At 45.2% G+C, this 12,709-nt stretch overlaps 1 protein-coding gene across 4 annotated transcripts in view; it reads left to right on the top strand.

The window, feature by feature from the left end:
* The window catches only part of DNM1L (dynamin 1L), an 829,340-nt gene extending 818,583 nt beyond the window's left edge, over window positions 1-10,757 (top strand). For all 4 annotated transcript variants that reach the window (XM_086952767.1, XM_086952765.1, XM_086952764.1 and 1 more), the window contains 2 exons: window positions 5,512-5,671; window positions 7,187-10,757. In XM_086952767.1, the coding sequence (XP_086808893.1) occupies window positions 5,512-5,671; window positions 7,187-7,243 (217 nt within the window). In that variant the 3' untranslated portion in view covers window positions 7,244-10,757. The remainder of the gene's footprint in view (window positions 1-5,511; window positions 5,672-7,186) is intronic.
* The last annotated feature ends 1,952 nt before the right edge of the window (window positions 10,758-12,709 follow it).

The following is a 12,709-nucleotide window of genomic DNA, read 5'->3' as shown; positions in this document are numbered from 1 at the left end:
GAATACGTCTGCGGCCCGTCTCACGTATGAGTGGCCCACGACCCACACCTCCTTCCTCACAGCCGGTGACGTGCGACCGCTGGCCTGGTGCTGGGTCGACTGCACAGTCCGCCCTGCCGCGTAGGCTTGCGCAACTGAAAACAAACAAAAGACAAGAAGCGTGAGAACATGATTACAGCTTCACAACATGTGCAATCGCACGTACCTCTTATAACAATTGGAGGACCAGCGCCCCACACGTTTCACTTGTTCCACATTAAGACCCCTGGCTGTAGCTTCAGTGGCAGCCCCTATTCGAAAGGAATGGGTCCCAAATTCGCCCGGGTCCAAGCCCGCTGCGGAAATGGCCATTGCAAGCACCCGTTGAAACTGAAACCTCGTCAGCGGGGTGGCGTCTGCATGCCTCAACAATGTCCCCCCCCATGATGCCACCCTTCGTGCTAGGTAATCTTCTAAGCACCGTACCGGACACATGGATGACTCGGGGTTCCTGCGAATGATCGTGCAGTCCCCTCTCCCATCTTGGTCAGTCTTGGACCTGAGAAAGGAGACAATCATCGCATCACCCCTGATCTGAACATGTTCCCTGCACAAGCCCCCCGACACATCCTGTTTGTTCCTTGCAACTAGCTCACTAACTCTCATAGCCCCGTGAAACGCCAGCGTAAATGCAGTCCGGAACAAACAGGTCTCGAAAGGGGACGAGCATGTGTTAGGGAGTGAGGCCAGTAACTGGGACAACCTGTCTAGACCTATCGGTCGTCTTACGTCTACTCTGCGACCCTCTAGGCGTTGCCACCCACGCAGCGCTTTCTGTACTGTAAAAGACGCTGTTGGGTCCAGGATGCCATGGGCCCTGGCAACAAAGGAAATGGCGGCACGATGCCTTTGGGCCGTAGCCACCGATTTCCCAGCCCTACGTAAGGACATCAGAAAAAGTACTACCCACTCTTCCTGACCCCAAAGTCCCCCTCTCTCTGCCCCCAAAAAGGCTAAATAGGCCTGGAACGCCCCTTCATATGCCTTCCTTGTCCTGGGTGCTAGACTCTCTCCCACGAGGTGACGAAGTTCGGGGCACCGAGAGACCAGAGAGCTTCGGGGAAGGGTGCCGGCTCCGGGTCCGCTGAAGGGAGGAAACCCGAGAAAGCCTGCATGTGAAAACGAGACAGTGCATCAGCAGCCTGATTCATCACCCCTGGGACATGTTTTGCTCTGAATACCACGTTCAGTTGCATACACAGTAAGACAATTTCTTTGAGCAGCCTCAAAATCAATTTACAACGAGCTGCCTGACTATTGATGCATTCTACCACGGTCATATTGTCGGACCAAAACACAACAGAATGATCTCTGAACCCTTCTGGCCAGGTTCTCAGGGCCACCAGAATGGGAAATAGCTCAAGGAAAGCGATGTTACTCGTCAGCCCCTTCTCGTGCCACCATAGGGGCCACTTTTTTGCCGACCATTTTGTGCCGAAGATGGCGCCAAAACCTGCACTTCCTGCTGAATCCGTCCATAGCCCAAGCTCTTCGGAGGACACGGCTGGCTTGTTCCAGACGACTCGGCCATTGAAGTCCGCCAAGAAGGCTAACCAAATCCGCATGTCCTGGCGGACCTCAGCCGATAACCTTGTGTGATGATGACCCTCCTTTAGGCCTACCATCGCTTGGGCAATCGAGCGGGAAAAGGGGCGAGCCATTGGTATCACCCTCAAGGCAAAGTTCAACTTTCCCACTAATTGTTGCAACTGATGCAGTGTAACTTTGGATGCATTTAAACATACTTGGAGGGCTGCCCTGAATTTCGACACTTTACTAGCTGGTAAACGGAAGCACCCCTCCCTTGAGTCCAACTCGATCCCCAAAAACTCGAGGCAAGTCGTGGGACCCACAGTTTTACCCGGTGCCAATGGCACACCAAGATGACCCATCAACACACAGAATTCAGCTAAGGCCTGGGCACATTCGAGATTACCGGCGGGGCCAAGGAACAAAAAGTCGTCAAGGTAGTGCATTACATTTCGGAAACCCGTTCTCTTAGTGAACACCCATTGTAGGAAAGTACTGAATTGCTCAAAGTAGGCACATGATATAGAGCATCCCATTGGCATACACCTATCCATGTAAAATGACCCCTGGAACCCGAATCCCAGAAGACGCTGATCGTCTGGGTGTACCGGGAGCAACCGGAACGCTGACTCGATATCAGATTTCGCCATCAACGTCCCGTGCCCCAGGCGATTCAAGATGGCTACCGCCTCATCAAAAGATGCGTATCGCACCGAACAAACTTCCGGATCAATTGCGTCGTTCACCGAAAGGCCATGTGGAGCAGACAGATTATGGATCAAACGAAACTCACCCGGGTCCTTCTTGGGGACCACCCCTAACGGAGAACAAACGAAATCCGGTACCGGGGGTACACTAAACGGGCCGGCGACCCGTCCCCGGCTAACCTCTTTCTGAATTTTCTCTTGAACTACAGATGTATGTTGTAAAACGGAAAGTTGATTTTTGCACATCCCTACACCCTGAAAGTCCCCTACCGGGATGCGGAAACCATGAGTAAAACCGTTCCGCAGCACCCCGGCAGAAGCACGATCCGGGTATTCGCTGAGCCAGGGAATCATTGCCAAGGTATCAATCGGGGTTGGTAAAGGCGCCCCTCGGCCTAGCTTAGACCTGTTTGGCGCCTCCCTTACCCCCATTCTCACTCGTTCTGGCTCTGCACGATGACTCAGGATGGGATGACCCACACGTACTACATTCGTGCTTGAATTTACACGATCCCGGAGGCCTGGTACATTTCCCCTTGTTGAAATTAAAACAGAAACCCTTTCTCCCTGTGTTGCCTGCGGGCCTCGACTGGTCGTCGGTGTTCGTACTTTGTCTAAAGGGCGTCCCCACATTTTGGCGGGAGTAATCAACAACATTGCTCCCGACCAATGGCATTCTTAACATTCCCGATTCTTTCATTTTATCCCATGTTAAAGAATCGTAACAATCCCAAGTCAAACTCTTGTTATGTTCCTTTTCTTTCCTGAACAGATTGTCATAACAAAACCAATGGTTACCTTGATACGCTGTTGAGTAACCCATAATTCGTGATTGATAAACGGGAAACTCAGGAAGCAACTCGGGCCTGCGTTCCCCCAAAATCGATGTGAAAATACCCCATGCATTGCCCCAGTTGCCAATGTTCTCATTTACCTTAAAGGCGGCCATTTTTGCGCGCCAAACACTCGGATGCATTAGGTCCTTCTGACTTTTCACATGCTCCACATCATAATGATCAACAAGCAAGGAAAAAATATTCACGTACTCCCCTGCCCAGATCTTTTCCTTTATAGCTAAAGGCACATGTTGTCCCAATCTCTCTCTACGAGAGGGTGCTGACTCGTCCCTTGCAATCGGCAATGGCCGCTTACCTGAACCAGACGCAGCTTCTGCCGCTTGCGACTTGTCTATCCCCGCCAACGGCGCAGCCACTCTAGCTGCCTCTCTCTTCTCACGAAGCCCTTTTATCAGCGCCTGTGCCTCGGCAGCCGTGGCGCCATCACTACTATCCCCCAACCATGCCGCTAGCTGTGCTGCCAGCTCGGGGGGCATGTCTTCCTTGGATGTCGGGGTAACGACAACGGGGATTGGATTCCCCTCCATCGGTACTGGGGTCGGCGCCTCGAGCGGGGCAGAGGGAACCGGGACGTCCCCACCGGCTGGAACCCTTCTTGGCCTCTTAGGTCTCCCTCCAGCCGGCGCAGGGCCCGAACCCTCCCCCCCATCTCGCTCCGCCAACCGTTTCTTTATGTCGGACACCTCTTTGCAAAGGGCCCGCACCATCTGGTCGGTCGTCATTTTCTTTGCGCCTTTCTTGGGCATCTCTCCGAGGAAGTATCTAGAAGACAAAGAAAAAGATCAAAACACTCAAAATTGGCTCTTCGTTCCGTCCCGAGCTCACGTGTAGCGAGGAGGTGCAGCTTCGGAGCACAAGAACAAGAGGACGTCTTCTGGTCTTGCGTCTCTTTTTATCCGTCTTCAGGGCGGGCGAAAAACCCGCCCCTGCCTGCCCCTAGGGCGGGGCTGGCTACGTCGGTGTCTAGGCCAGCCCACTCTAGGGCGGGAAAAAGCGCGCCCCGGCTACGCCGCTTCGGGCATACCAGCCGAGACGCGCTTCCCGCCCCAAAAACGGCTTCCCGGGGGGATCGAGGCACTCCGCCATACGTTCGGGGGGACCGAGTGGTCGCCCCTTTCCAAATGTTTAACTTTTCTACAAGAAATATTGTATATGTACTTTTTTATGCAAAGAAAATGTAAATACTGCATAAATGACTTTTCTACAACACATATTTTATATGTACCTTTTTATGCAAAGAAAATTAAAATAGCGCATAAATAAAAACATTGCCATTTACAGTACTAATAGCTCAAACTTAAATAATGCGAGACCTATTGCATTGCAAATGCTTGTTTTAATATGGACATGGATATGTTACTAAATAACGTTGCCTTAGGCCCTATGTCTACTTTGACATTACATTTAAAGATACCAGGGACTCCCATCTCGACAACGGGGGAATGATTCAAGCATGTGAATCTATGAAAGTTCCATACTGGAGTAACCACCATTTATTCGTTTGGTACAGAAATGTACTTGCATTTAGCATGCCCATTTTATTTTTTACCTTTACTCTAAAAATTCAGGGTAAGTAATCTTCAACACCATCTGTAAATGACACCAGGAACCTCGATGGACATAGTGTACACAAGCGTAGTACTTGATTAACTTGAAAACAATCCTACATTTGTTTTATCCGAAATCTCCAGTCAGGCACTGGTGAATAAATTATTAAAACCATTGCTGATAAATATTGGTAAAAGACTCTTGATCAGTCACTCTGATAAATATTGGTAAAAGACTTGATCAGTCACTCTGTAAACCTTCTGGTGCTATACCAGTGATTTAGATATGTATTCCTTCAATCTTTAAATGAGTGTAGTATGTGTAAGTATTACTGGTCTATGTGATCTAAGTAAACCTTAGTTTTGATTTGAAAAATCTTTAATTAGTTTGAAAAAATAACAATGGCTCGGCTGGAAGACTAGTCCTAAATGTGGACCATGTTTTCGTAGAAAGAACATCTGATAACATGAGCACAGTGCAAACTGCACTACACCCTATACCAATGAAGTATTACACATGAGCATGTGAGATATTCTGTGTGTTCCCAGAAGTAGTGGACTTCCTTGCTTTCTTATCCAATGCACTGCTAATGGAATTTCCGGCTGCATTAAGCATTGACAAGCCCAGCCAACACAGCATTGCCATTAGTGACACAATCTATCTCAAAAGCCCGAATTGCTGACCGAAAGTCGGAGAAATGCTTTTATTTGATCAGTTTGTGCTATTTTATTTTTAGCTTGATGGTTATTGCATAGAAGATGTTTTAGCTGGATTTTACTGAACACTTTTTTAATGTTAATCGTAGTCCTGTTTTTTTTTCTTCTCTTCAGTGTCCCTAAGGCTGTTATGCATTTTCTTGTCAACCATGTGAAAGATACTCTGCAGAGCGAACTCGTTGGTCAGCTGTACAAATCGTTGTTACTCGAAGACCTATTGACTGAATCTGAGGACATGGCTCAGCGAAGGAAGGAGGCAGCCGACATGCTGAAGGTACAGTGATGTTAGGATTCCAAACATACGTTAGTGTCGTAAGACGTGTGTGCCAGTCCTACTGTATTAGCAAAGCTTACCATACAGCTGGTATATGTTGGGGAAATAATTTGAGCTAACTCCTGTTGCATATTTTCCTTTGTAAGATTTGAAAACCTTGTGCTAAAGTGAAATACCTACAAAATAAATTGTTCACTCAAATCCTCTCCATCCACTTGATTGTTTGTCTTACCAGAGACAAACAAGTCAGTTAACATTGGTTCTCATGATCCTAAACAGCAGAACACAATCTAGCCTGCACACCTGCTATTATTACAGTATTTAGTGTACAAAGTCAAGTTCATAGAGCGGTCGTGTATGTATAAGTTTAAAATGAGTGCATACTTTCACAGTTTTTGAAGGGTTTTTCAGCCTCCTCCAGCCAAGCTGTGTTTGGTCGGATGGGACTTAATCGGGGCATATCCACTCTTATGGAATACTTCAGGGTCATCTCTCTATTCATGCAAAGGTGCTTTGTGTAAGGAATTTATAATCTTCAGAATCGCACTGAATCTGTACATCCTCTTCATGGAATGTTCAGTAACCTCCTCCTTCTGGCTCCATCACGCCGACAGCAAATTTCCCGCACTTTTGTTGGTGTGTTCCATTTGACGAAACACAGGTTGGCAGGAGAAGTCTGGAAAAAACATGAACTGAAACAAGGCACTCTTTTTAAACTTGTATATTTGAATCATCCCTTTGCAATTGGTTTTGTATAATAAATACTGTAATATGACGGGTGCTGGCTAGCGTTTTGTTTTTCTGCTTTGGCGCTTAATTGAGAACTCGGGTATTGTGGTAGCTCTGCACCTGTTATTAATAACTAATCTGATTTGGGATGCTCAAAGTAATTATTCAAAAATATGCGAAATGGAAACAAAAAGGTGTGCACTTGAAATACCCTAGTTAGCCTACATGTGTTTGTGTTGGTTCTTATGATGACCAAAAATACTTGCTTTTTGCATCCTATTCTCACCATTGGTAACCTGATTTGTCATGAACAGTTGTTATTTCACATCCAACGTTGTCCTGGACACATTTTGTAGGGGGAGTGTGGGGGGGGGGGGGGTGATTGTCTCATAAATCTTTATGGAAAAAGGCAAAATATGTGGCGAGATGTGCCTAAAACATCGATCCTACATGTGCTGCCTCATTGCAACATGCAGAACTCTGAGTGTATGGCATTTCCACATCTGAAAATGCATTACTCTGCGGTTTTAGTATTTACCGGGAGCAGGTACTGACCAACCATTCACCATGCATCTTGGAATGAGACCCCGAGTTGCATCTGATTTGTAAAGCAGTGTGGAATTTTAAACTGGAACCTCAGAAGCCGGGGTACACAATCCAGACCATTTTAGCATGTAATCCAACCATGTTCAAAAGGAAGGGGCAGTTACACTAACCCTTTGTAATCAAACTGCCATGGCTGTGATACATATTTATGCAGTCTTTTTCTTTTATTTCTCCACACAGGCACTGCAAAGAGCTGGACAAATTATTGCTGAAATTCGAGAAACCCATCTGTGGTGAAGGAGAAAACTGCATGCCTTCTAGTACGGAGCAGAGACTTTTACGACTTGAACATGTGTTAATTGCGACACAAAATGCCATTCTTTGCATATTTGGTAGAATGTTATTTATGAACTCTTAGCTGTGTACTGTGGTAATCTGCTCACTCTAAGGTCTTTCTGAATACTATGCTGTACTTAGGTAAACAAGCCCTATTGCATCCACGTCATAAACCTTCAGAAGTTCTTCGTGGTGTACACCTTCCAGTTTTCCGTTGTGGCTAACGAAAGCCCCGTTGACCATAACCTGACCAAAAATAATCTATCCAGTTGTTGAGAACCTGGGCATGTGCCATCATAGCTGAGTATGTCAGCATGGACATGCCAAGTGCTATTCTCATAATGTTCATTTTTGATGCCATAATAAAAGCCAGGAAAACGTTGTATTTTCACATCTGTAAGCGTGCAGTGTGGCTTATTTACTTTAGGTGCACCGCATCAGCTGTTCGGCTTGTTTGTAAGAATGTGTGGGTTCACAGACAGTGGACAGGTGAAAAAAACACTGGCTACCTACAACCTGAAAAAATATTAAATATAAGTTAATGTACTCCCACCCCGAGGACACACCGTCATTTCATCACAATTCAGTTGGTAAAGTGATTGTTTAGGAATAACTTGTTGTTGGAAAACCCCATTTTGCAAGCTGCAGGGCTATTTGTTATATGGCAGGGTAAGAGTGAGAGGCGTGTTGCAAATGTCATGTTTAGTTCGCAGGGCAGGGCAATTTAATGTATTGCCCTTTAATTGTCTTTACTGCTCACAAATATTAGAATTCCTAAATGTTTTTGCCAAAGTGGCACGCGAGCAGCAGCCCTAGAAATTGTTAAAATGGGTTGCACATTCTGTTAGTACAAACTGGTAATGCTCATGTTTTCTTTTGTTGAGGACCTATACCCTAAATCATCGTCCAGAAATGCATCAACAAGTTATGCAAGACCAAATAATCTCCTTTCTTAGTACTGGACGGTTTTGACAATTTTCTTCTCCATAGACTTTGATTTGACCTAAGTTTTCTTTCATTTATTGTCTTTCCAATGTGCATGGTAGAACATTTTCTTCTACTCTGGTGTCTTGGGAAATACCTCCCACATGGTCTGTGTTTCCGAAAACAAGTAACCACGTGGATTAGGGACTTATTCTGCTCAATTTCTGGCAACAGTATTAGGGCCGCTATGCCAGTGCCTTGTAGCACGTAACTAAGTAGTCAGAGTCAATGGGTTGAAGATGATCACTGGGCAATTACAGGTAAAAATCTTTCCAGACGGAGGTTTCAAAGCTCAGCAGATTGTCACCGTCGTCTGAAGAGCACTGATGAAAATGTGAGGGGTGGGGTTTCTCAGATGGTGATATGCAACTTTACTATTTAGGACTAGGGATCACAGTTGCTGAATCTTCATGGCTCCCAGATCCTTTCACCAGTGTTATTATTTCATTTATAGGGACTAAAATGGCAGATCTCCAAACTCATTTTACACAAGTCATAGTTGCAGCTTTGTTTGTTCTTGTGGGTAGCAAGAATGGGTCTGTTTTTCTACAAATGAGTGCTGGATCACCTATGTGATGGTGCTTCTCTGAGGTGCAGAAAGGTTCTGACGTGTTATACCTCCATTCCATTTGATCTAGGTCCTTAAAACCAACAAACAGACCATTTTCCCCCTGCTCTACTGCAAACCTATCCTAGTCCGCAATGTATTCCTACCTACATATCTCACGTTACCATCTTGTTCATGCGAGAATATCAGTTTAGTGATTGTTTCTGAAGCCAGCTATACTGCCTTTGGTACAATAATCTATGCACTGTATAACAAACATCTTTTTGCTATTGTTCCTTCTTAGTCGCACATAGATTTTGGTGTTAGGGCTTGACAATTTACATTTCCACTCTTTCATCTGTGCTGTTCCTCATTACACTGGGATGGATCATTTTCTGTTTTGAAGGATAATCAGACTTCTTTTACATTCTGTACACCGTAAGAGTGACAGGCCAGCCTTGCAGCAGAGTTCTCAATCTTCTCACGACACAGACTAATCCAATGATACCTTTGCTTACCTTTCCACATCTTCCAACAAACAAATCTTAGCATTGGCCTGCAAGAGCTCCCCAAAGAATTCCCAAATCTACTTTGGGTCCTCGCTCTAACGGTCTCTCCACTTTACCCTCGTCTGAAACTGGACACCTTCGATCTAAATCCGGACTGCTTGGTGTTTTCGTTTCCTTAAGACCATGTGTAGCAAGTAAAGGTCCCAATAATTAGTTACCACATTTCCATGTATACTGGCAGACGTCCGCTAGATGAACAACCTAAAGCTGTAGCAGCAAGTCTGTTTGAGAGAGAGCTAGGGCTCAAGTTCTTCTGCCAACAGAGTATATTCCTTTCCTATTCCTGTAGTAGTGGATTTGACCTTAAAATCTATTCATCGATCTCTTTACAAATATTCGAAGGACAATCAACTACATTTAGGATGAAGGTTTAACCGTCGTATCCACTGTAGATTCAGACAATTACCTTATATTGTATGTATATTTTAGTCCTCTCTGGATTGTTCTTGTGACTAAGGTTCTGACCTTCATCTCAGTTTGGTAGGACTGCATCCTCATGGACATGTATTCCTCACTGAATTGTCTTCTATTTTCAGTACTCAAAGATTCTGAAAGTGCCTAAACACATACTTGCTCCACACTAATCCATTAGTTAACTTGTATGTCTTACATCTTTTTAGAGTAAATAGTTGTCCAGTTCAGTTATAGGGCTAAATTCAGACTTTAGTTGTTCATTGCTTTTTATCTTCCAAAAAGGTCGTCCCGTCTAGGTATGTATCTTAAAGGGAGATTGCTTAACTTGCTGCATCAGTTTTCAGTGTGCGCTCTTACTTGCAATACTTGTTTACCATGCTTGGCTTTACGTGGAGCAACAGTTACTTCTTTTTAGAGCATCGGCTTTAATGATAGAAAAGGAGAGAGCGGGGCACATTTTACACTCCAAGTGTAAGTCTTTGAGAGCAGAGTTTGGTATTTTTTATGGTTCTAAACATGATTGATACCGTATCCAAACAATCAAGTGTGTGTTCCTAAAATGAGCATTCCTAAGACCCTACATTTAAGTCCACTCTCCACAGATCGTGCATAGGCATTTCCACAATGACACAAGTTGACAAGATTTCATCCTGTGGGAAGTCTGTGTAAATATTTGACAAAGCCTATATATTTACCGTATAGCACTATCACTGCACGTTTAGCTGAACGCTGACTACTTTACTCACTCATTTAGTGTGTTTCTGTTTGTTGTGTTGCCCCTTTGTATTAAAAGAGAAACTATCACTATTACCTGTTCTTGCTGGTTATGTAGATGTGCCCAGCACAGATGACAAATTTAGATAATACCATGCACTGATGCCATATGTATGTATGAAATGCTCAATGTTGTAAATAAAACGGGTGCACTTAGTTTACGCCAATAAATGCTACTTTGTAAAAATGGGCTTCCTTTAACTCGCCATGGTTTAACATTGGTTCAATCATACCGGGCTCCTTTACCCAAAGTTGCCTTTTCCATTTGTGCAATCCTCATTCACTTCCTACAACATATTGATAACCTAAGTTTTGTAGCATAGGCAGAAAGTGTGGTTCTGGAATTGTTCACAGACTCCTGCACATTTTCCCCACTATTGGTTCCACCGTAGCTTTTCATGTCATTGTGAACGTTTCATACAGTGAATAATAGAACTGTCTTATAACTTAAGTCCTTTGTGCCCTGCTTTTCATTTCTCATAGAACTGGATCGATAGTGCCTCACCACGCTAAAAGATTTAGTGGTTGATTTATTTTCCCAGTCTATTCTGCAGACTCCCTCCTGTCTCCCATCAAGCAAATCAATGCTGCCACCAACACGGTGCCCCCTCTCCCCACTACTGTTTGCTCTAGCTTTGGAGCTATTAGCGATTCACCCGGGTGAGGAGAGAGAAAACTGGGCTATCCCAATAGTGGGCACTATCCACTGCATATTGTTGTATGCAGACGATCGATTATTGTACGTACACGACATTACCACACATCCAACTCCAATCTAGACAACACTAACTGAATTTGCAGAGGCTTTGGAACTTAAAGTAAACTGGGACAAATCCACGATTCTTCCACTAAGCTCGGGCATCGCCCCAGACCATCATAATAGGAGACCAGAGCATCGCCTGGAGTGACAATGGCCCCCGATAATTGGGAATCAGACTATATCACTCCTCTGATGACATATATGAGGGAAACCATTGTAAGGTGCTAGCAGGGATAAGGGCGGCAGTGGGTTTCTAGAAGACGCTTCCCCTAGCCTCAATTGGACGAGTGGCCTTGGCCAAAATGATCATAGTACCCAGATTATTATATCACTTTGCTAACCTCCCGGTCATCCCTCCTCTCTCCTTTTTTCGGGAATTAGACTCATTGCTTATCTCCCTAATTTGGGGCACAGGTCGACATAGGGTGGCTATGTCCAAATTACAATTACTGCCCGTCCATGGGGGACTGTGGGCCCCATCCTTCGAGGCATACTACTTGGCCACACAGTTGCAGTGCCTCTCACTTCGACGGCAGAGCGTTACCTAAGGGAAACCACAACTGAGATAGGGCATATACCTTTGCCAGCAATCCGTCGTCTATTATTACCCAGCACTAGACCCATGCCAACTTACCCACTACAGGTGTCAATAGCCCACACATGTATACTGAGGATACATTGTATGTATGCAGGGAAGCCCCTCTACTCTCCATTGCTCCCACCAATAGGCCTGCTCAGAAGCTAGAGATATTACACAGCCCGGACCTTTCGGTGTGGACAGATCATTCGTTGATCGAGGTTGAATCCCTATTAGAGAACGGACAATTATGTCCGTGCAACCAATTATGGAGGAATATGACCTTCCCCCAGAGCAATTCCTGGTACATAGACAAATCATCACCAGCTTCCGCCCACTCTGGAATCTAACTGAAGGGGAACTTGTGAGACATCCAGTAATACATACTATTCTACATGGATGCGGGCAGACACTTAATCACCTGGCTGTACAAAGCCGTCCGACCTCATAGTCAAATCACTGGACCCACTGCGACAGACGTGGGAAGAGAAAATAGGACGACCATTGCATGATAAAGAGTGGGAACAAGCAATCGAATACCCCAAAAAAGTATCCAGAAATGCACACTTTAAAAACATACAATTTTACATCCTACATAGGGCATATTTAACGCCAGTGTCTCCAACGATATTACCCAGAAACGCAGTTCCTGTGTCTCCCCCCTGTAAGCCCCCCCCCCCCTCCTTTGCCGGGGACCCGAGGCGGATTTTCAACATATGTTTTAGTGTTTTAGAGTTGCCCCACACTGCAATCCTACTAGAGATTTGTACACTAGGCATTGCGAAAACCACGGGCCTACCAG

Source organism: Lissotriton vulgaris, chromosome 1_2 (genome assembly GCF_964263255.1).
Source record: "Lissotriton vulgaris chromosome 1_2, aLisVul1.2, whole genome shotgun sequence".
In the NCBI taxonomy this organism is placed as follows: domain Eukaryota; kingdom Metazoa; phylum Chordata; class Amphibia; order Caudata; family Salamandridae; genus Lissotriton; species Lissotriton vulgaris.
Note: the sequence above shows the minus strand (reverse complement) of the source record. Positions and strands in the feature narration are given on the sequence as shown.